The sequence below is a fragment of the Pseudorasbora parva genome, chromosome 10 (genome assembly GCF_024679245.1).
Source record: "Pseudorasbora parva isolate DD20220531a chromosome 10, ASM2467924v1, whole genome shotgun sequence".
NCBI classification, from domain to species: Eukaryota; Metazoa; Chordata; class Actinopteri; order Cypriniformes; family Gobionidae; genus Pseudorasbora; species Pseudorasbora parva.
The window spans coordinates 25,741,926-25,763,576 of record NC_090181.1 but is presented as its reverse complement, the minus strand read 5'-3'; the positions used below and the strand labels follow the sequence as shown (position 1 = coordinate 25,763,576).

Here is a 21,651-nt window from a genome sequence, read left to right as displayed (position 1 = left end):
TTGAACAGTGTATTGTTGCCTCAAATATACCCATGCGATTTATGACTGGTATTGTGGTCCAGGGTCACAAATGTGTAAAGGAGTCAAAACAGTGGGAGGAATCCCTCCATCACACACACACAGACACACACACACACACACACACACACACACACACACACACACACACACACACACACACACACACACACACACACACACACACACACACACACACACACACACACACACACACACACACACACACACACACACACACACACACACACACACAAATGGAGATCCCATTCCATCCTTTTTAACATTGCATTATGTGACATAATATCCAGTTTTAGGTTTGTTTAAATGTCTTTGGTCCATGTTGCATTTATATTTCATTCAAACCCCTCCAGAGATCATTTGGAAGCAGGCCGAGACCAATCTATTCAGCTATCTCAGTCCGCCAGTTTGGTACGCACCAGGGGTTTGGGCGGCAGAGTTCACTTATTCAAATGAACTGCACTAACAAAGCAGTAGGGTTTCTCCAGGGTTCGTTTTAATTCAACCAAACATGCCAGGTGTGAACACACCCTAAAGTTCTATCCTAAGTTTAGTGGTTTTAGCTTTAAAGCTTAGGAGGTTTAAATATTTAACATTTATTCTCATTCGAGGAGCTGTTTCACTCAGATACACATCACAATAGGGGAGAAAAGACCATAGTAACTTCCGTTTCACTCCAATTTTAAAAACCATTTGATTTAAAGGCTAGTAAGTGTTTGAAATTAGTTTTAGACTAATTTGGATTTTAGTCTAAATGTTTTATGTATTCCTGTGATGGCAATATCACAGGAAAGATGCATTATCCTTTAGAAATCATTCTAATATGCTGATTTGGCATTCAAAAAACATTTCTTACTATTATTAAAGGGGGGGGGGGGGGGGGTGAAACACTCAGTCAATCTCATGTCAATCTTGAGTACCTATAGAGTAGTATTGCATTCTTCATATCTCCGAAAAGTCTTTAGTTTTAATATATTTATAAAATAAATATAGGCTGTACCGAGTCTTTCCGGGAAAAACAAAACGAGCGGCTGGAGGCGTATCGTGTGGGCGGAGCTAAAGAACCACGAGCGTGCAGCTACTGCACGAGAGCGTCTGAAAGCTGACATCGTCAAGCGTGGAAAAGAAAACGTTAGATCCAGAATCGGATCCGGAGGATAAAATAAATTGAACAGGAGAAGCAGCAACAGCAGGACGTCCGTCTCTGTGGTATGTACTGTATTTAGTGGCTTGTCAACACTTGCGTTTGTTAACTTGTGGACTGTGAGGACATGATTTGGTTTATGGACTTTTGCATGCGACTAAACCTTAGCAGTACCAACCAAAACGGTTTTGCACGTCAGACTGTGTTATAGTGTTACATAGAAAAACAATGGAGTAGCGAATTTGAATGTGCTTTGTGTGAACGTCACCTAGGTTTATGTTTGAGGTGGTTTTACAATAAACAAACAGACACCTATAGTGGTCAGCTAAACAAATGTATTTAAACACTCGCCATAAGTTACATTGCATGCTTCATTGATAAATTAACTATACGATTGTGTTGTTTACTCACACAACGATAGCCAACAACATAGACATTTGAAGCAGTTTTACTCACCACCTGCTTCCAAAGCACGATAGTGAACCTTTATCGTCACCGCTCCATCAAAAACACAATTCTTTGGTGACGTTGTTGATTTGGTGAAGTCCTAAGTCAGCAGTGAGAGCAGTGTTTATGGGCGCGGTGCATTTGCTCGAGGAGAAGAGCCCGTACGGCCCATACAAGGACCTTCCGCTCTATCGACGTCAAGCCGACCCATACTCGAAAAAAACTCTCCGAAACTTGTGAGAAACCGGAAGGAGCATTTTTGACACAGAAATACTCCATCAAGCGTCCAACTTATTTTTTTGAAACTTTATCCATGTTTATGATGGGAATCCAAGTCTTAACAGTGTAAAAAGCTCAGTATGCATGAAACAGCATTTCACCCCCCCTTTAAAAAATATTTTGTGAATATTTGAAACAGAAACCTTTTGGAAAATTATTAATACATTGGCTATTGCTTTTGCTTAATAAAAGTTTCCTTTCACAAGAAAATGACCCCCAACTTTTTAACGGTAGAGTAATTCCCATACTGCCATTGCTTGAGCCGAATTGTGATATGCTGGACCTTTGTTAACATTCTTCAGGGAAATTAATCTGCAAATGGCTTTTTATAGTAATGCTGAAGTGGGATTGCACTTTACCCTACTCACTTTGGAAACCCAAGGTACAAAATTACCTTGCACTATTAAAAGAAAAAACAAACAAACAAACATGTTTGTTCTAACCAGTGTTATGGCCTTCACAAAGAAGCTGGAGAAATCTGAAAAGATCGCAGGTCAGCTGTTCATCTGCCATCACTCTATCGCCTGAGAAAGAAAGAGAGAAGGTGAAAGCAAAATGCAATATAGGCAAATCAATGTCAATAAAAAGAAAATCTGCCTCATCTGACAGATACATTAGTTTTTCAAAGAAGCACTTTGTTGTGGATGTCAGCGATGTACCTGAATTGTCCTCTGCACCCACTCCTAAACTCTCTGCTTTGATCTGCCTCTCAAATGCGTTCAAATCCAGCACACTGTGACACACACATAATTACAACACCAACATCAAACACACAATCCTCTTCTTTATAATACAAACCCAGACACTCAACAGACACTTCCAATTACAGCAATGGAACAGATTGAAAGGGAAAAAAGTGATGTAAAAGGATGTTCTTCACTCTTGATTTTAGCAAGTAATTTTAAAACTGGACAAAGGAGGGTGAACGGCGATAAATGAGTGAACAAAGCTCTTCTCCACATTTAGGTGAGCAGGAAAACGTCTCACAATGCATTAGGAAATAACAGCCGAACCTGCAAGACTGCATTAGGCCGGCCAGACTGTGAAAGAAGCCCACGTCTCTCTTCTGTCGCAAGTAATCCAGCATTTTCTAGAAAGATTTTTAACAACAGAAAGAATGAAGATGAAGTAGTTGTTATATAAAAGTTGGTTTTGATGTTAAATGTCAAAACTTTTGGGTTTTTGTGTTATCGTTCCAACATAATCCAGCCTGACCTTTTCAAACCTACCTGCTGGACAGCCGGGTTTCCTCCATTCAGGATTGCAATGCCCAGCTTTAATGTGGCTGCAACCATAGGCCCCATATCACCTGGTTCAAATATCACATCCAACTTAAGAGCACTGACAATAATAAAAGTCACAGCCAGCTGGCTCAAGGTATGAATGGTGACCTGTATCTTGGACTAGGGGTTTTCAATCTTTTTGATGCCAAGGAAGCCTCATATATGATGGAACCTTTTTTCTAAAATTGAATGGAAGCTCTTTTTTCTTAAGAAATTATTACTTATTTTTAAGCCAGGATGAATTAAATTAAGGAAATGACAGCAAATACACTTACTTTTTTAATTGAGAATAAGAATTGTTTCTTGAGCACCACATTTGTGTGATGATTTCTGAAGGATCACGTGACACATAAAATAAAAAGCCCATTTGAAATATTCCTGCTAAAATAGAATAAAATATCTCATGGCAGAATAAAATGTGATAGATGTAAGAATTACTGTTAAAAATAATACATTAATTAATCCAAACTGTAAAATGTAATTTCTCTTTTCTACTTTTCTCCTATGGACTCCCTTGTGGCCTTCTGGGGGTCCCTTGGCCCCAGTATAAAAACCCCTGCCTTTAACAGGAATGAGATGAAGGAACTTTCAGTATTTTGACTGATACCTCTGCTGGCGCTGAGGTTCTGTAAGACCATCTCGGCAGCTCCGCGTTCGTGAAGACGGGCCTGCTGATACAGCAGCCTTTGCTTTTCCATCTCTTTTTCCTAAGACAAATAATTAGTTACCCAATCAATTCACTAAGAAATAAAAAACACCAACTGTTTCTCAGTCTATTATTTCTGAAGCCAATCATTGATTGCATAATTTATGAACCCGGGTGCAATTCAGTACACTATGTCAGCAACCTCTGCTTTTCCAATTTCAGCTCTTTCTTCTACAATTAAATCAATACCAACTCAGATCCTATTCATTTCCATTGCTTACCTCAAATGATTTCAGGCCATCTTCATCCTGGTCTTCCTCAATTTGGCAACTCTGCAGTGCAGTTACAGTTCAGCTTGAATGCTGCATGTGTTGTGGCAAAAATTAAAAACTTTGCTCAGAAAGTCCAAGCAATGCTTCTTACCTTGGCCATGATGTCAGCATAACACATGTACAGGTCATCCTCCTCAAGTTTACTGTAGATACAGATTATAAGAGTGAATCAGATGAGTTAAGATTTGTTCCCTTTATTGAGTCCAATGCAAAGACCAAAATCTAATGCATCAATAGATATATAGTTTACATATTAGTAGGCAGTTGTTGTCTAATGGTTAAAGAGTCGAACTTGTAACCTTAAGGTTGTGGGTTCGATTCTCAATACTAGCAGGAAACAACTGAAGTGCCCTTGAGCAAAGCACCTAACCTAAATAATTATAAAAGTATATTTTATCTGTAACACACTATATTTAAGCAAAATTCTGAAGTGTTACAATTTAAAAGAAAAAGGACCAAAAATGTAAATGAACCAAAAGCTCTGCTAAAAAGGTTTTAAGACTGTGCTTAAAAGCATCCAGTCTATTGTGTCCTCAGGTGGTCAGAGAGAGCATGGGAAACAGCTGAAATATGCTGAAACAAAACAGAGGGCACATGTAGCAGATTGTGGGATGAAGAATGAGTTAAAAGGGGCATCACACATAAATACCATTGGTGAGTGAGGAGTGAGACCTTGTACAGTGAAACAGGAAGCCAGTAAAGTGAGGATGGGGGTAATATGATCTTATTTGCGAACCCTCATCAGGACCATAGCAGCGTTGTTCTGAATGTACTGCAGCTTCTGTAGGCTTTTTTCAGGGATCCCGATGAGGAATGCATTGCAGTAATCCAGTCTGGAGGAGACAAAGGTTTTCCACCTCTACAAGAGTAGTGTGGGATGAAATTTAGCAAAAGGAGGAGGTCTTAGACAGATGTTTGATGTGAGCCTCAAAGGTCAGATGAGAATATATTCTAACACCCAGGTTACTGACTGATGTTGAAAGTTGAATATCCTGGCCAGAAAAAATAACGCTGGTTATGACAGATGTCTGATGAGCTGATGTGGGGTACCGACTAGAATAGCGCCTGTCTTGGAGCTGTTTAGCTGCAGCAAATCAGATTGACAGATAGTGGAGTGTAGACGGTGGAGAATGTTATGATCCACAGTGTCGAACACTGCAGTCAAGTCCAGAGGGATGAGAAGAGATGGGGAGCCAGCATCTGCTGTCATCAGAAGGTCCTTTGTGACCCTGACCAGAGCTGTTTGTTTTGCTGTGGCCAGAGCGGAAACCAGACTAGAATTTCTCAAACTAATTGTTTTGTTTTAAATGGACCTGAAGATGTGCACCATATTATATATATATATATATATATATATATATATATATATATATATATATATATATATATATATATATATATATATATATATATATATATATATATATATATATATACACTACTGTGTAATAATGTGTGTGGCTAATTTGGATGGGTTAAAACCAGAGGACCAATTACGAATATGGGCTGCCAAACTTGGCCTTTAAGTCTCTTCACTTCTCTTTACATCATATCAAGAAATCTAAGAACACATTGAGAAAAACTGTGTTCTTAGAATTGGGTATGAATATACTTTTTACAAACCGGATTCCAAAAAATTTGGGACACTGTACAAATTGTGAATAAAAACAGAATGCAATGACGTGGAAGTTTCAAACTTCAATATTTTATTCAGAATACAACATAGATGACATATCAAATGTTTAAACTGAGAAAATGTATAATTTTAAGGGGGGGAAAGTCATTTACCACTGTGTGGCATCCCTTCTTCTTTTTATAACAGTCTGCAAACATCTGGGGACTGAGGTGACAAGTTGCTCAAATTTAGGAATAGGAATGTTGTCCAATTCTTGTCTAATACAGGCTCCTAGTTGCTCAACTATCTTAGGTCTTCTTTGTCGCATCTTCCTCTTTATGATGCGCCAAATGTTTTCTATGGGTGAAAAATCTGGACGGCAGGGTGGACATTTCTGTACCCGGATCCTTCTTCTACACAGCCATGATGTTGTAATTGATGCAGTATGTAGTCTGGTCTTCCCTGAAAGAGACAACGTCTGGATGGGAGCATATGTTTTTCTAGAACTTGAATATACCTTTTAGCACTGATGGTGCCTTTCCAGATGTGTAAGCTGCCCATGCCACACACACTCATGCAACCCCATACCATCAGAGATGCAGGCTTCTGAACTGAGCGCTGATAACAACTTGGGTTGTCCTTGCCCTCTTTAGTCCGGATGATATGGCATCCCAGTTGTCCAAAAAGAACTTCAAATTTTGATTCGTCTGACAACAGAACAGTTTTCCACTTTGCCACAGTCCATTTCATATGAACCTTGGCCCAGAGAAAATGCCTGCGCTTCTGGATCATGTTTAGATATGGCTTCTTTTTTGACCTATGGAGTTTTAGTCGGCAACGGCGAATGGCATGGTGGATTGTGTTCACGGACAATGTTTTCTGGAAGTATTCCTTAGCCAATGTTGTGATTTCCATTACAGTAGCATTCCTGTATGTGTATGTGATGCAGTGCCGTCTAAGGGCCCAAAGATCACGGGCATCCAGCATGGTTTTCCGGCCTTGACCCTTATGCACAGAGATTGTTTCAGAATCTCTGAATCTTTGGGTCATACTATGCATTCTAGATGATGATAACTTCAAATTCTTTGCATTTTTTCTTGGAGAAACTCCTTTCTGATATTGCTCCACCATTTTTTTGCAGCAGCATTGGGGGAATTGGTGATCCTCTGCCCATCTTGACTTCTGAGAGGCTTTTTTATACCCAATCATGTTGCCAATTGACCTAATACGTTGCGAATTGGTCCTCCAGCTGTTCTTTATATGTACGTTTATCTTTTCTGGTCTCTTTTTGCCACCTGTCCCAACTTTTTTGGAATGTGTAGCACTCATGAAATCCAAAATGAGCCAATATTTCGCATGCTGTTTCAAAATGTCTGCCTTTTAATATTTGATATGTTATCTACACTATATTGTGAATAAAATGAAATAAAATGTGAATAAAAAGTTTATGAGATTTGTAAATTATTGCATTCCTTTTTTATTCACAATTTGTACAGTGTCCCAACTTTTTTGGAATCAGGTTTGTTGTACGATGTAAAATATATTGATTTAAAAAAAATGCAGTTTCAACCTATATGTGTGTGTTCTGCATAACATTTGTCCTGATCTGTAAATTTAGCAACATGGTAATTTCTATATAACTGTGAGTGTAAGCCAAATATCTTTTGTGCCTTATATTAGACAAGTTGGTTGGGTTGGGTCTAATGTAGAACAAAACAGTTTTCAAGCAGAGGTGAAATGTTTAAAATGGTTTTGCTTATCCTTAATACATGCAAAAATAAATGCATAACATTATCACACATTTACACACATACTAACCTCCTCTCAGTCAAGGCAGATTGACTGAAGAGATTGATGAGCTGATGGAGTGGATCAATGTTGTTTCTCTGCACTGCTCCCTCCTTTAGGATCTCTACATGAGCTGTTTTCTGCCGGGTATAAAAGTATTCCTATTACTATAAAATCAAGACAAGCTTAGGGTAATATATATCTGAATATAGTCTGTAGTCACATAGTTTGAAGGGAAAGATCACTAGAAAAGGACATTATGATTGAAAAGATTGAGGGTAGAAGGTGCAGAGGAAGACTGCCAATGAGACGGATCAATATATTCAAAACAAAGATAGGACGACTGGAGAATCTCATTAGACTAGCACAAAACACACACACACATGTATATATATATATAGGTGAATTTAAACAATGGCTAAGTGGCTAAATGCATCTCATTGTCGTGTGAGGGACCTGTTCCTGTTGGACAGACATTTTATTTGGATTTTGTGTCTGTTAAGAGGCACAAAGACACCCTTTACTTCTATGCCCCCAATGCTGCCGTTTAAGCTGAGTGGGGGCTCTGGGCATTAACTGTAATAACGCCGTGTTGCAAGCACCAATGTGGTTCGTTTTTTTTTCTATAGACTGTACTCAATAAGATATAACGATCAAGATAAACTTAAAAATTCGCCGGAGTTGTCCTTTAAGCCGCTGCTGGGAGAGAGATGAGAGAGAGAGTTGGACTGGGACTTTGCGAGTGACTGACTGAGAAAGCTGAGACCTGAGCTATAAAGAAGTGAAAAGGAGCGATCCATATCGAGGATATAGAGAGTCACGCCATCGAGCGTCTGTTGTTTTGCTGTTTGATAAGATTGAATAAAGAGAGCGAGTCCCAGTCAAGCCGACCCCTGTCTTCTTCCTTCCTGACCATATAACCAACCTTATCACACAGTACAATTAGAAAAAGCCTCAAACAAACACAAATCTCAACAAACTGAAGCAATGTTGTAAAGATTGGACAAAAATCCCTCCGGAATAATGTGAGAGACTGATAAATCATGCAGGAAATTATTGTTAATAAAAGTTATTGCTGCTAAAAGTGGATCTACAGGAAATTGAATGATAGGGTGTCCTAACTTTGTCACCAATGGTTTTTAATAGCTTTCAAATTATGTGTGGTTTGTGAGGATAGGACAATATTTGGCCAATATACAACTATTTGAAAATCTGGAATCTGAGGGTGCGAAAAATCTCTATATTGAGAAAATTCCCTTTAAAGCTGTCCAAATAAAGTTCTTAGCAATGCATTTTACAAATAATAACAATACAAATTTTATATATTTACAGAAGGAAATAAATATCTTCATGGAATATGATCTTAATACTTTACTTAATATCTTAATGATTTTTGGCATAAAACCCATAAGACTTTTGTTCATCTTTAGAACACAAATGAAGATCTTTTTTGATGAAATCTGAGAGCTTTTTGACCCTCAATTGGCAGCTGAGTTTCTGCAAGAACCCATGAGGTTAATTCTTGTGTTACGCAGCACATCTGAGCTTCAGCAAGAAACAATGAGGTTCATTCTCGTGTGTTATGCAGCAGGTTTGAGCTTCGGCATGAGGTTTGTTCCTGCGTGTCAATGAACTGTAGTTGAGCTTCTGTTTATTTTTACTGATCAATGTTTATATGTAAATAAAAGCCTACATTCAATCTGTTCATCATATAAAGTGGTGTTGTCTCATCAGCAAATGTGGACTAAACCACTGAATTAATATAAATTAGTTTTATGAACTATTTATGAACTTTTTAAAGGCTCAAAGCAGTAGTTGCGTAGCTGTTAATGGAGGGTCAGAAAGCTCTTAGATTTCATAAAAAAGATCTGCATTTGTGTTCCGAAGAACGAAAGTCTTATGGGTTTGGAACGACATGAGGGTGAGGAATTAATGACAAATTTTGGATGAACTAACCCTTTAACACCTAACCCTACAACAACTCCACTGCCTACTGCAATCTAATACTCAAATGAGATTTAGTTGACATGTATTTGCAAAATTACTTATAGTTAGTGGAATATCGAAAGTAGACCATCAAAATAAAGTGTAATTAAAATCTTTTGTAAAATTACAAACATATTTAATGCTTCAATACTTTTGATTATATATTTTTTAAAGTTGCTATATAAGGATTACAATGTTGTCAGATTCATTGAGCTTATAAATTAATTGTGTTTATTAGCAACATGTTTTTAAAGCACAAAACGAACCCAAAATCGTTTGAAGTGTGCCGTTGTACTTTATGTTGTAATACAACATGTGAGTCTCTACAAGAAATATTAATTGTACTCATAAATTGAAAACTGCCATTCTAAAAAGCCATTACAAAATTCCCAAGGGAACCTGTGGTGAATTAGCCTTCTGGATTGGCGTACACATGAACGTCATGACTCAACATCTCAACTAGGGAATACAGCCAATCACAAACACACTCACAGCCAAATCCTCAATTAGTCTATCCTCAGGTGAGTCATGCTCTGCCTTCATCCAGACTCTCTCATAACCCTGAAGGAAAAGGTTCACTGCTCTGTGCCTGCAGAAAAAGACAGATGTCACGTTAAAAGCAAGTAACGGTAATGAATATTGGTTCCAATCAACATTTTGTCATCTTCCTTATAAGTTAGTTCAGCAACATTGCAGTTCACAAGTATTTCAGCAGCTTTTCAGATTTTTTCACTTGGATAATTCATAATGCCATGTGAAGAGTAAATGGACTTGTCATAACTCTCTTGGCAGCAGACCTGGGGAGATTGTACAAAGGAGCCATTCGCAAGCAAGCAACTACAGCCCGCTTCCTCTGCTTAGACAACATCTTATGCCACATTGCCCTCTTCTTCTTTTGAGGGCGCTCCACCTGACAGAAAACACAACTGTATGTAAATCAATGACTAGAACAGAACCACAGAAACACCTGAATTTTAAAAAATGGCCCAAAATGAATTTTGATAGTCCACATCAATTCTTGTGGCCATACACAACATGTTGCATTTGACATTGTGCCTTCAATCATCATTTACAATCAATTGCAGCAATTGATACCCAGTCTAACCTGATCCAGGTGGAAAAGGACACAAGCAATGCTTAAGATTCTCTCAACACTTAGGGCATCTACTGTGTTTTCACATAGTTCCTGGCAAAAAAAGGAAAAATGAAAGTGAAGTGAGGAGTCTCAAATAGCATCTTTCACAGGACATTATCAGCACTTTCACAGGTTGTCTGCTGGTTCACCTGTTGCAGTTTGCTTCGAACGAATGCTCGGACCTCATCCTCTGTGTCCTTCTAGAAACAGATAAATGTAAAAAAAAAAAAAATGTTTTATTAATTTTGCAAAACATTTTCATTATTGATCAGTGTGAAGAGGCATACCTGAGAGAAACGGCTTTTGGCATAGTTGACCAGGCCCTGATTGCCATGGCAACATCCATTCATGGCAACCGAGAGGAGTTTTTTTGGGGCGGCCACAATGAGGGAGGTGTGTGTGGAGTAATGATCACCCTTCCTCTTCACTTTTCCCTTCTCCTGGTTACACACCCCTCCCTAATGTACAATCATATTCAATTTAGATTCATTCAATATTATTGAACAGCATATTTAGGTTGAATAATGACTTAAAGTCTCTGCAGGCCTCTAGGTTTACAGGGCAAAGATTAATTTCTTTTCAAAGAATAGAGTAAAAGATTTGGATAAATCAAACTTGGTAAGGATTGAGAAGAACTAGAGCGCAAAATACGTTACATGGTCATTTACAGAGTTAATAAAGGGAAAAACTAAAAGGGTTATAGTTCACCCAAAAATGAATATTCTGTTCATGTCACTTTAGTTTATTTTAGAACACAAATGAAGATCTTTTTAATGAAATTAAAGAGCTTTTTTATCCCTCCATCAACAGCCAAAGCATTACACAATTACCACTTTCAAGCTCCGGAAACATAGTAAAGACATCATAAAAGAAATCCAAGTGACTCCAGTAGTCCAATTTACCACTTTATATACAAAATATTAACATATGAAATATTCATATTGAGGTTAAGGCATTGGAGCCACATATATTACTTATTATGTCTTTACTCCCTATCTGGAGCTTGAAAGTGGTAGTTGCATAGGCTGTCAATTGAGGGACAGAAAGAAAAGTTTCATTTTAGGAGTGGTTGCATGCGATTTCACTTTTTTTAACTTTAGTTAGTGTGTAATGTTGCTGCTTGAGCATAAACAGTATCTGCAAAGTTACAGCACTGAAAGTTCAATGGAAGTTATGGCAGTTTATTGCACAGAAACGGTTGTCCGGTTTGGACTACAACAAGCTTCTTCCCGGGTTGGTGACCTCATAAACCCTTGCTAGTCACCGCAGATGTGACTTCTGCCCGTAATGGTAAGGGGCGTGGCGTTTCCAGACAACCTGTGCTTGGCACTTCAGCCAATAAAAATACATGAAACTACATTTGGCCATCTACCCAATCTAAGACCATTGTGTTTTTCTGAGGGATGGACTTCATAGAAGCAGGAAGCAAACAAGCCATTCAAAGGACAGTGGAGACAGCGGTGTGGAATAAAGGTAAAATATAAGAAAAATACAGTGTTAAACAAAAAAAGTATTAAGACATGTTATACTGTGCCCCAGTGAAAAAAAAAAAATTGAAAAAACAATGGGTTCTTTCAAAACAACCTTTTGAAAACTTTAAAAAAAAAACTATGGGTAAAGTCTTATAGGTTTGGAACGACATGACAGTGAGTAATTAATGACAGAATTTTTATGTGTTTACAACAAATAATACAGTATGAGTAAAATGAAAAGAGACCTTATCCATCCTGCTTTTGCTGCTATTCACCAGGAATGTCATGTTGTTGATTTCATTTTGAACAACAAAATTCTGTTCTTCCCATTTGAAATTCTAAAGGGGAAAAAAAAACATTGAAAACAAAGAATGTTATAAATGTATGAAAGGTAACAAAGTATGTAAAAAAATGTATAGACCGATGATGATATTATCATTTTTGGGGGTACTTTAAACATGAATTATCATTTTTTATCATTTTTTTTTCTTTAAAGACAACAAAGACAAACAAGAAATTACAACTTCCTTCTTTCGTTCTATCATATTAAATGTTTGTTTTGCATGTCATGCAAGTGGCAGCATACACTTTAGCTTTAAAAGATTTTTCAGGACATTTTCAGAAACTGAACAAACTCTTTTGCTTATATACTGAAAAAAATAAAAATTTTAATGATATGACCTCTATAAGAGGTAAATATTATATATTAGGGGCTAGATTTACTAACCGCTTACATCAGTGCAAACCTGTCAGGATTCACCATCAGACACGGATGAAAAATTTGTGCTGTAATTTTTGCAGCTGACCTTACTGCATAAACATTTGTAGATGTTTTCCTTTTAAATGCAAAATGTATGGGAGGAGAGTATTTAAATGAATCACGCAACATGATTTGCTAAGGTTTACGCTCGTCAATTTAACGGTATTTGCGCCATTATTTAATGCCCGAAAAAGCATGTCTTAAACCAGACGCTAATTAGAGCTGCTTTTGCTAGATTGCGTTGGTCATTATGGGAATTATCTGACTGCATCTGTGTTCTTTAATGTGCTCTCAGTCTCATGCTAATTTGTCCTGTTTGGTAAATCTGGCTCTAAATTTAAAAACCTGGCTGAAAGCTGCTTACATGAGATTTAGCCCAAAAAATGAAGATTTCAGCTACGAGGGAGAAAAGCCTCTCAGCATCTGCGTTCACCTCTCTCAGCCAGCTCATTCTGATGAATAACAAACATTAGAGGGTTAGTTCACCCAAAAATGAAAATTCTGTCATTTATTACATACCCTCATGTCGTTCGACACCCGTTAGACCTTTTTCAGAACACAAATGAAGATATTTTTGTTGAAATCCGATGGCTCAGAAAGGCCTCCTTTGGCCACAATGTCATTTCCTCTCTCAAGACCAGGCGCCAACATCCCGCGATCTCTCTTGAAGCCAATACGGAAGGAATGTAAACTGTAATTCCTTAACTGGCCCCTAGAGGCAGGCTCCAGAAGGGAGCAGAATCTCATTGGGCCCCATGTTAAAATTCTCTACTTTACAGCAGAAAAAAAACATGTTTACAGCCTGGTACAAATTGTGGTTTTGGCTTATAAGGCTAATTTTGATCTTCATGACAACTGTGAGGGGGGTGAATTTTTTTTATAACTCACTGTTTACGTTACATAAAGCCTTAAAGTTCTGCATTATTAAGGGTGTGGTTACAAGTGGATAGCCATTTATCTACCGTCTATAGTTATTGCGTCACCTCAGCTCCACGCACATCCCGCCTTTTTGCCTATTTTCTGTTATCCGGGAGTGACACGCAATGACTCGCTCACAAGATGGCAACGCCCAGCTCGCCCATACTTTAAGCTTCAGAACGGCTTATCGGTCTATGCACAAGACCCATAAAAGGTACTAAAGACGTAGTTACAAAGTTCATCTCACTACAGTGGCTCTACAATAATTTTATGAAGCGACAAGAATAGTTTTTGTGCAAAAAATAAATAAAAATAATGACTTATATAGTGATGGCCGATTTCAAACGACCACTTCGTAAAGCTTCGGAGCTTAATGAATCGGTGTATCAAATCAGCGGTATGGATCACCAAAGTCATGTGATTTCAGCAGTTTGGCGGTGTGACATGCGATCGGAATCATGAATCGATACGCTGATTCATTAAGCTCAGAGGCTTCAAGGAGAAGTGTTTTGAAATCGGCCATCCCTATATAAGTCGTTATTCCTTTTTTTATTTTTTTGCGCACAGAAACTATTCTCATTGCTTCATACAATTATTGTAGATCCACTGTAGTGAGATGGGCTTTGTAACGACGTTTTTAGTGCCTTTTATGGGTCTTAAGAGAGGAAATGACATTGGGGCCTTTCTGAGCCATCGGATTTCAACAAAAAATATCTTAATTTGTGTTCTGAGGGTAAGTATTTAATGACAGAATTTTCATTTTTGGTAGAATTAACCCTTTAAGCAGATTAAACAATAACCAATAATGAATTTCAGTAACTGATAATAGATTCCATATTGCACTGTTTCTCACCTGTGAAGGTCTATAAACGAAATGAGTAAAGGGTAAAAAGCATAGATATCCTGGACCAACACCGTAAAGCGTTCCTGGATTTCTAACTCCTGCTCTGAGACATCACCACGCCCCTCTGTCTTCAAATGCTCCTCCTCCAACAGCACTGACTCCGCCCTCTTCCTTAACTTTTCCATCAGAGGCAGAAAGTGGCTCTTCAAGAGGTTTGGTTCTGCCTTGCTGATGATGGGCTGGCCAAATACTAAAAGAAATGCCCTGTTATTTATTTCATTTGTGCTTTAAAGTTGTACTTTTGCAATACATTTTTGACTTGTACTGTGCCTGTTTTTGTTTTCTTCAAAAATAAATGCTTCGATGTCACATCACATCACATAATCTCAGATAATTATAATCTAGTAATATCACTTTCTAGCGGGACCAGCTCACCTGCGAGGCGTTTCATCAAAGCACTGTCTGCAGTCCCCAGGTGAGCGTGGATGATGGAGAGGATGTGACCCAGCAGGGCATTAGCGTGCTGGGGTGTGACAGATGAACAGCAGCCCTCGAGCGATGCCTGGTTACCAGCCTCCCCCCATCTAGAGACATAGCTACACAGCAGAGGAAGCGTCACCTCCGTAACCCTAGTTAAAAGGGCATGGCGGGCTGCAGACCCCGCCCCTGCGAGTTCTTCGACCTCTGAGAAAGCCTCCTGCAAAGTTGGGAGGAGCCTACAGGCTCTATCGGCTAGAAAGACCACATCAACATCCATGAGATACTGAGTGCGGCAGTGTGAGCATGTGCAAGTATTTCTGTTCTATTGAACTTTTCTTGCCTTCACCTTCATTCTCTTCATTACTCATAGTGTCAGAGAGGGAATGAAGGTCATTCAGCTCCAAGAAACACACAGGAAAGGCAGCAGATAATGCAGCCAGACACTCCCCAAAGACTGACCTCTGCCTATCAAAACAAAGATAAAAGCTGATTGACAGATGAACTGTAAACCTAGACATGAGCTAATAACTATGGAGCGCACAAGTTTTAAAAGGACAAAGTTAACATTGACAATAATGTATAATCAGAATAAAATGATAAGAGCCGAACACCCAAAGTGACAAAATAAATCTGTAAAAGGGTAAGGACAACCAAAACTTAATTATTTGCTATTATGTCTGTCCAAACCAATAAACTGCTATTTCTCCCTAGAACACAAGAGTTTTTTTTTGTGTGTATTATGCAGCTATTTTCCATAGTTCATAGTGCACATGTCAGAAATGCATTGAAAGGTAACGTTTAAGCAAAAAAAAAAAAAAAAAAATGGTGCATAGCAACACTGCCATAGAAAAGCTTGCCATTATTTTTTTTATTATTATTATTAAAAAATGTATTCACCAATGCCACAACAAATTATAAAAGTCAAAAGTGACAGTAAAGACATTTACAATTTTACAAAAGATTTCTATTTCAAACTTGTTATTATTTTGTTACTTTCTATTAAATCAAAATATTTGATTTAAATTTAGATTTGAAAGAGTTTTAGTGTCAGTACTACCGGTTATTATGTTATCAGTAAAAAGTGGCCTACATTCTTTTAAATAAATCTATTTAGTGACAAATTGTAAGCATATTCGTCTAAAGTTTCCACAAAATATAAAGCAGCCCAACCTTTTTCAACTGATTATAATAAGATATTATGTTACTTGAGCACCACATCACCATATTAGATTGATTTCTGAAGGATCATGTGTCACTGAAGACAGGAGTAATGATGCTGAACATTCAGCTTTGCCATCACAAGAATAAATAAGTTTTTTTATGTTAATATATTTTAAAATGTAGGTTCATTGTATAATAAGTTTTTACTGTATTTTTAATTAAGTAATTTCAGACCTGATAAGCATAACAGACTTCTTTCCAAAACATTCTCCCAGACCCCAAACGTTAGTAAATTACTGTTCAAAGGTTTGAGGTCTGTAAGATTATATCAGACCTGAAAATATTTAATTAAAAATAAAATGAAAACAGTAATACTGTGAAATATTATTAAAATTAAAATAGCTGTTTTAATATATTTTAAAATATATAATGTATTCCTGTAATGGCAAAGCTGAATATGAAGACAGAGGGGCTTTTTACTTTCCCAAAGCTATTATAATATTAATTTTTAACATGTTTTTGTTAATTGACACACAGCAGACATGAATAAAGACAAAAATGCAAATTAAAATAAAAAAAAGCATTATTTTAAACATTCCTTTTGTCTTCAAATGAGAAAATAACAGCATGTGTTTGGAACAAAGGAAAACAAATACTGAAAGAATTTTCCATTTTGAATGTTACCTCTCGATAAATGTACAACTGCAGGTGCCAAGAATGTAGAGACTGCTGACAATCCTATAACAACAGGAGTGCACTTCATCCACTGAAAGAAAAAATAAATCAGAGATTTAAAAAACAAATCTTTTCTTCTAGTGTTTTACGCAGGCATTCTTACATGCTTGAAGTTTAATGTAAATAATAAAAAATCTGATAGGCTATTATTTATCCCAATTCTATGTGTGATTTATTCATAATTCAGAAGAATTGCAATAGAGGAGTAAATGGGATAAAATTATTTCTAATGAAATGGTAACCAATTCATAGAGAGCATCATGTTCATGATGCTGCAGCACAGCAGCTTTTGTCTCAGTGAAGCTTGCTGCAGTCCTAAAGTGCAGTGCAAACAGGATTTTCTTTTGCCAGTACACTTGTGAAGATTGTTTATAGAAGAAATATAAAGTCATGTTTAAGAGGAAAATTCTCACGTCACAAAGAATGTGAAGGAATACCAAATGTTGGAAATTTTCACAGCCAATTCCTTTGGATCTTTATATGGTGCAGAATAATACAAAACATTACTGAATGTACATTCTTTAAGCTGAACCTAGAGAAAGTCATCCTCTCTGAGAGGCGTTTAAATAGGTCCTATTAAAATATACACCGAGACACAAGCCCATAAGAGGGTTCAAACACACGGCCATATATATTAATCAGCATCCTGTGCAGACAGGAAGACAAGTGTCATTGTAATTGGAAAAACAGTGGTAAGTGGAAAGGGAAGTGATCTGCTCGACCCAAAAGCTTTGTGAATACTTTTCCAATGCTTTTCCACAACCTCCATTTATTTTCCCTCCATCTGTTCATTCATCATTGAACACACTAATCTATTCATTATTCATCTAATTTGTTGCTGCTATTTCTTCCATACATTCCGCCTTCTTCCCTTTTTTCTTACCCAACAGTCCCCCTCCGTGCTGCCTCTGGGAGTCATGCTGGAATAGAGCGGTGAGCACAGGGATCAGTGCGGCGGTGGTGTACGTTATAACCTCACTGTCACCTCTGCTCTGGGCTCGGTTCAGTCCATACTCATCCCAGGTCACGGTTTCCACCGTTAGCTCAAGATCCTCTGCAGCGGCTTCAAAGAACGACCACAACAGCACCCTGGCAGATTCGCTAGTGGTTTTCATTACCGTCCTAGAGACAAATAACCATAGACAAATTAGATAAAAAAATAAAAATAAAATATATACAAAATTTTAAAAAATTCATCATATACACTACTCAATGTTTTTGAAGGAAAATATTCAACATATTGAACTAGGGGTGTAAAAATACCCTCATATCACGATTCGATACATATCATGATGCTTAAATGATGATACGATACTATTGCGAGACTCCAAGGCTTATTATACGGCAAAGGGTTAACAAAAAGATTAAAATGATCAATTTAGTGTCACATTGGGGTGGAAATGAACAGGCTTGGACTTAGTGCTGGTAACCTAATGCAGGACAAAGTTGACACAAGATTAAAAATATTCATGATTTTGAAGCTGAAAATGCAGAATAAACATTTGGCATTATCAGGATCCACAAATACCCCCAAAAATACACACACACACACATATAGGCACCGATACCGTGGGTGCTCCGGGGCTCGAGCACCCCCAGAAAATACCGAGCACCCACGTGTGCCAGACTGCCTGCCAGTAGGCTACATTAATTTAAAATTAAACATTGAAGTTGGTGCTATGTGTCGCTGTCAGTCACTTGATCCAATATCCTATCCACCAATTTTACTGTGTGGACTTGTGTGACATTGATTCTTAGTTTCCCACGAAGCTGATCGCGGTTACGTCTCAGTTAAACTTTCCATTTCCAAGCCTGTCTGTATTTGTGAGAAGTGGCGCTGTCCTGATTTGAAAGATATGCTACTTTACGGCTTTATTATCAATTAAATAGGTGTGCGTGTTCGTGTTGGCCGCTATCCATTTCCTAAGGTTCTGAAATGCAAAAAAAAAGTTTTACGTCTTTTTTTAAAGGGCGTGTGCACCAATGAGCAACCACGGAGGAAAACATGAATCGGCGCCTATGCACACACACACACACACACACACACACACACACACACACACACACACACACACACACACACACACACACATGTTGGTCTATGTGGTTTACAGGGACTCTCCATAGGCGTAATGGTTTTCATACTGTACAAACCGTATTTTCTATCCCCTTACACTGCCCCTGCCCCTAAACCTGCCCATCACAGGAAACATTCTGCATTTTTACTTTCTCAAAAAAACATAATTTAGTATGTTTTTAAGGCCATTTGAATTATGAGGACATTTGATATGTCCTCATAAACCACATTTATAGTGTAATACCAGTGTAATACCCATGTAGTTATACAAATGTGTGTCCTCATAAACCACATAAACAGGCTCACACACACACACACACACACACACACACACACACATACATATGTACTAATATACTAAAACTCTGTACTATGTGAGAAAAAGTTAAAGTTTAATTTAATTTCAGGTGAACAATTTTTTGGGCGGGTCACTATCCACTCTTTTCAGGTCAAACAACTAACAAATGGCTTACTTAAAGCTGTCTCTGCATTTTAAAGAGATAGTTCACCCAAAAATGAAAATTCTGTCATTGTTTGCTCACCCACAAGTTGTTCCAAACCTTTACAAGTTTCTTTATTCTGCTGATGGTAGTAAATGGTTGTTCTCTCTGCTTGGTTACAAACATTCTTCCAAATAACTTATTTTGTGTTCAGCAGAACAAAGAAACTCATACAGGTTTGGAACAACTTGAGGGTGAGGAAATTATGACAGAATTTTCATTTTTGAGTGAACTATCCCTTTAAGCTGGAATAGTTAAAAGTATTTATTTTATTTTATTTTTTTAAAGATATAAAGATATTAAATATACAATATAAAAATAAATAGTAATTACAATTCAGATTTTTGTAATCTATTATTGCAAGTTTAGACATTACATATTTTACTGTTTAACTGGTGCATTTATTTCTCAAATAATTTACGGATTTTTCAAATGCTTAGTGTACAAAAATGTCACCTATATTGAAGGTAAATTCAAACAAAAAATAATAACTTGTATATCAGTACACCAAACACAGAGTGTAGCATTAACTACCTTCCATCCAGGGATTGTGCCAGGATTTGTAGGCAGCTCACCAAAGCAAGGGCATCATTTCCTAAGAGGAAACATGGCATTGAGCTCAATGCAGTTCAGCCAGTAAAAAGCGCCGGCTTCTGATTTATGTTTTCCATGGAGGGTGTGTTAATAAAAGTAATGAGGTATGTAAGCATTTGCCTCAGCAATACAAGAATGGGGTGAGTGAACAATGGCAGTGGATAATGCTGAGAGCGCATGAGATGAATACAAAGTGCTTCTAAATTAAAAGTGTTTCCAGCTAAATAATCCAAAGTAGCTTTTTATTAATAACAATGAAAATATAGAAAGAAAGGAGTATGAGGAAAAAGACATTCACACCATACCAACCCTTACCAAACAGAGAGATTCTGCGTCTGGCTAGAGCTCCGAGTTTACAGAATAAACTAGGAAATAACAGGAGAGAGGACAAGTGTAAGAGAAGGAATGAGGGAAGCGAATGGGGAAAAAACAAGATAGATGGAATTGAAAATATATAATGACAGAGTAGCCAGGGCGAACATGGAGACACAGACATGCAATCAGCCATATGTGTGTATGCACACACACACACGCATTTCTCTCATGATGAGGACTTTAACATTGACTTCTATTGTTGAACACATTATACTTTCTGTCCCCTAAACAATGTAGTATTTTCAGATATTCCTTAAATGTGCACTACATAATATTTTTTGCATGTTTCATTAGCCAATAAGACTGTGTATAATGTGTATTCTGACACCAAAAATGGTGTAGATGCAATATCATGCAAAAGCCAAACCATCAGTATTCAGTTGCTGATGTCATTGCATATTAACATTCTATACTCAGTCACTCATGATTAATTCATTCCATGAGCTAAAGTCTCAAAATAACGTGAGGTTACCAAGATAAACTGAATAGTATTCATCTGATCATGTGATCAAGAGGGGACTCACTCCATGTAAAATAAAGCAGCTTTTTTAAAGCTACTGATATGACTAGAGCCTTCATCTCATGTGGAGCTCATATTTTAAACATTTTTCAGAAGTACTATTCATTTTGTGTATGTGTGTGTAAAACATGACTGAATTACCTGTAAGATATTATTTTGTAGGTTTATTCATTTTAATCATGAAGACCATTGGCTAATGTAACAAAAACCTGACCCACATAATCAAAAACATTTGTCAAGTCACAAATTACCTGGTAACCATCTCTTTTTCTTTATTTGTGGACTGGCAGCCATCTCTGAGGGAAGACATTGTAGTGGACAGGAAGTAGAGATAGTGATTTTTGAAGTATTGATCCAGCTGTGGCAATACAACCTGGGACAAAAAGAAAAATAATATTTAATATTTGAATATAGAATAAAACAAGTCATTACATCATTTCAGATTTTTTGTAGTTAGGTTTTGAAGTGAAGATTTTAGTGCACATTAATGAGATTGATGGTTGTGGAGGTCAGGGAACCGC

At 37.4% G+C, this 21,651-nt stretch overlaps 1 protein-coding gene across 1 annotated transcript in view; it reads right to left on the bottom strand.

Moving 5' to 3' along the window:
• ryr2b (ryanodine receptor 2b (cardiac)) overlaps window positions 1–21,651 on the bottom strand; it is an 89,735-nt gene that overhangs the window by 22,895 nt on the left and 45,189 nt on the right. Inside the window, exons 60-82 of the mRNA XM_067455682.1 lie at window positions 21,382–21,503; window positions 20,551–20,600; window positions 20,176–20,236; window positions 17,948–18,186; window positions 17,014–17,095; window positions 15,515–15,633; window positions 15,124–15,420; window positions 14,698–14,938; window positions 13,291–13,378; window positions 12,412–12,504; window positions 10,982–11,152; window positions 10,844–10,894; window positions 10,665–10,745; window positions 10,357–10,469; window positions 10,052–10,148; window positions 7,604–7,713; window positions 4,262–4,313; window positions 4,120–4,170; window positions 3,800–3,899; window positions 3,139–3,218; window positions 2,923–2,999; window positions 2,569–2,642; window positions 2,353–2,433 (exon numbers count right to left, since the gene is read on the bottom strand). Of these exons, the coding sequence (XP_067311783.1) occupies window positions 2,353–2,433; window positions 2,569–2,642; window positions 2,923–2,999; window positions 3,139–3,218; window positions 3,800–3,899; window positions 4,120–4,170; window positions 4,262–4,313; window positions 7,604–7,713; window positions 10,052–10,148; window positions 10,357–10,469; window positions 10,665–10,745; window positions 10,844–10,894; window positions 10,982–11,152; window positions 12,412–12,504; window positions 13,291–13,378; window positions 14,698–14,938; window positions 15,124–15,420; window positions 15,515–15,633; window positions 17,014–17,095; window positions 17,948–18,186; window positions 20,176–20,236; window positions 20,551–20,600; window positions 21,382–21,503 (2,530 nt within the window). The remainder of the gene's footprint in view (window positions 1–2,352; window positions 2,434–2,568; window positions 2,643–2,922; window positions 3,000–3,138; window positions 3,219–3,799; window positions 3,900–4,119; window positions 4,171–4,261; window positions 4,314–7,603; window positions 7,714–10,051; window positions 10,149–10,356; window positions 10,470–10,664; window positions 10,746–10,843; window positions 10,895–10,981; window positions 11,153–12,411; window positions 12,505–13,290; window positions 13,379–14,697; window positions 14,939–15,123; window positions 15,421–15,514; window positions 15,634–17,013; window positions 17,096–17,947; window positions 18,187–20,175; window positions 20,237–20,550; window positions 20,601–21,381; window positions 21,504–21,651) is intronic.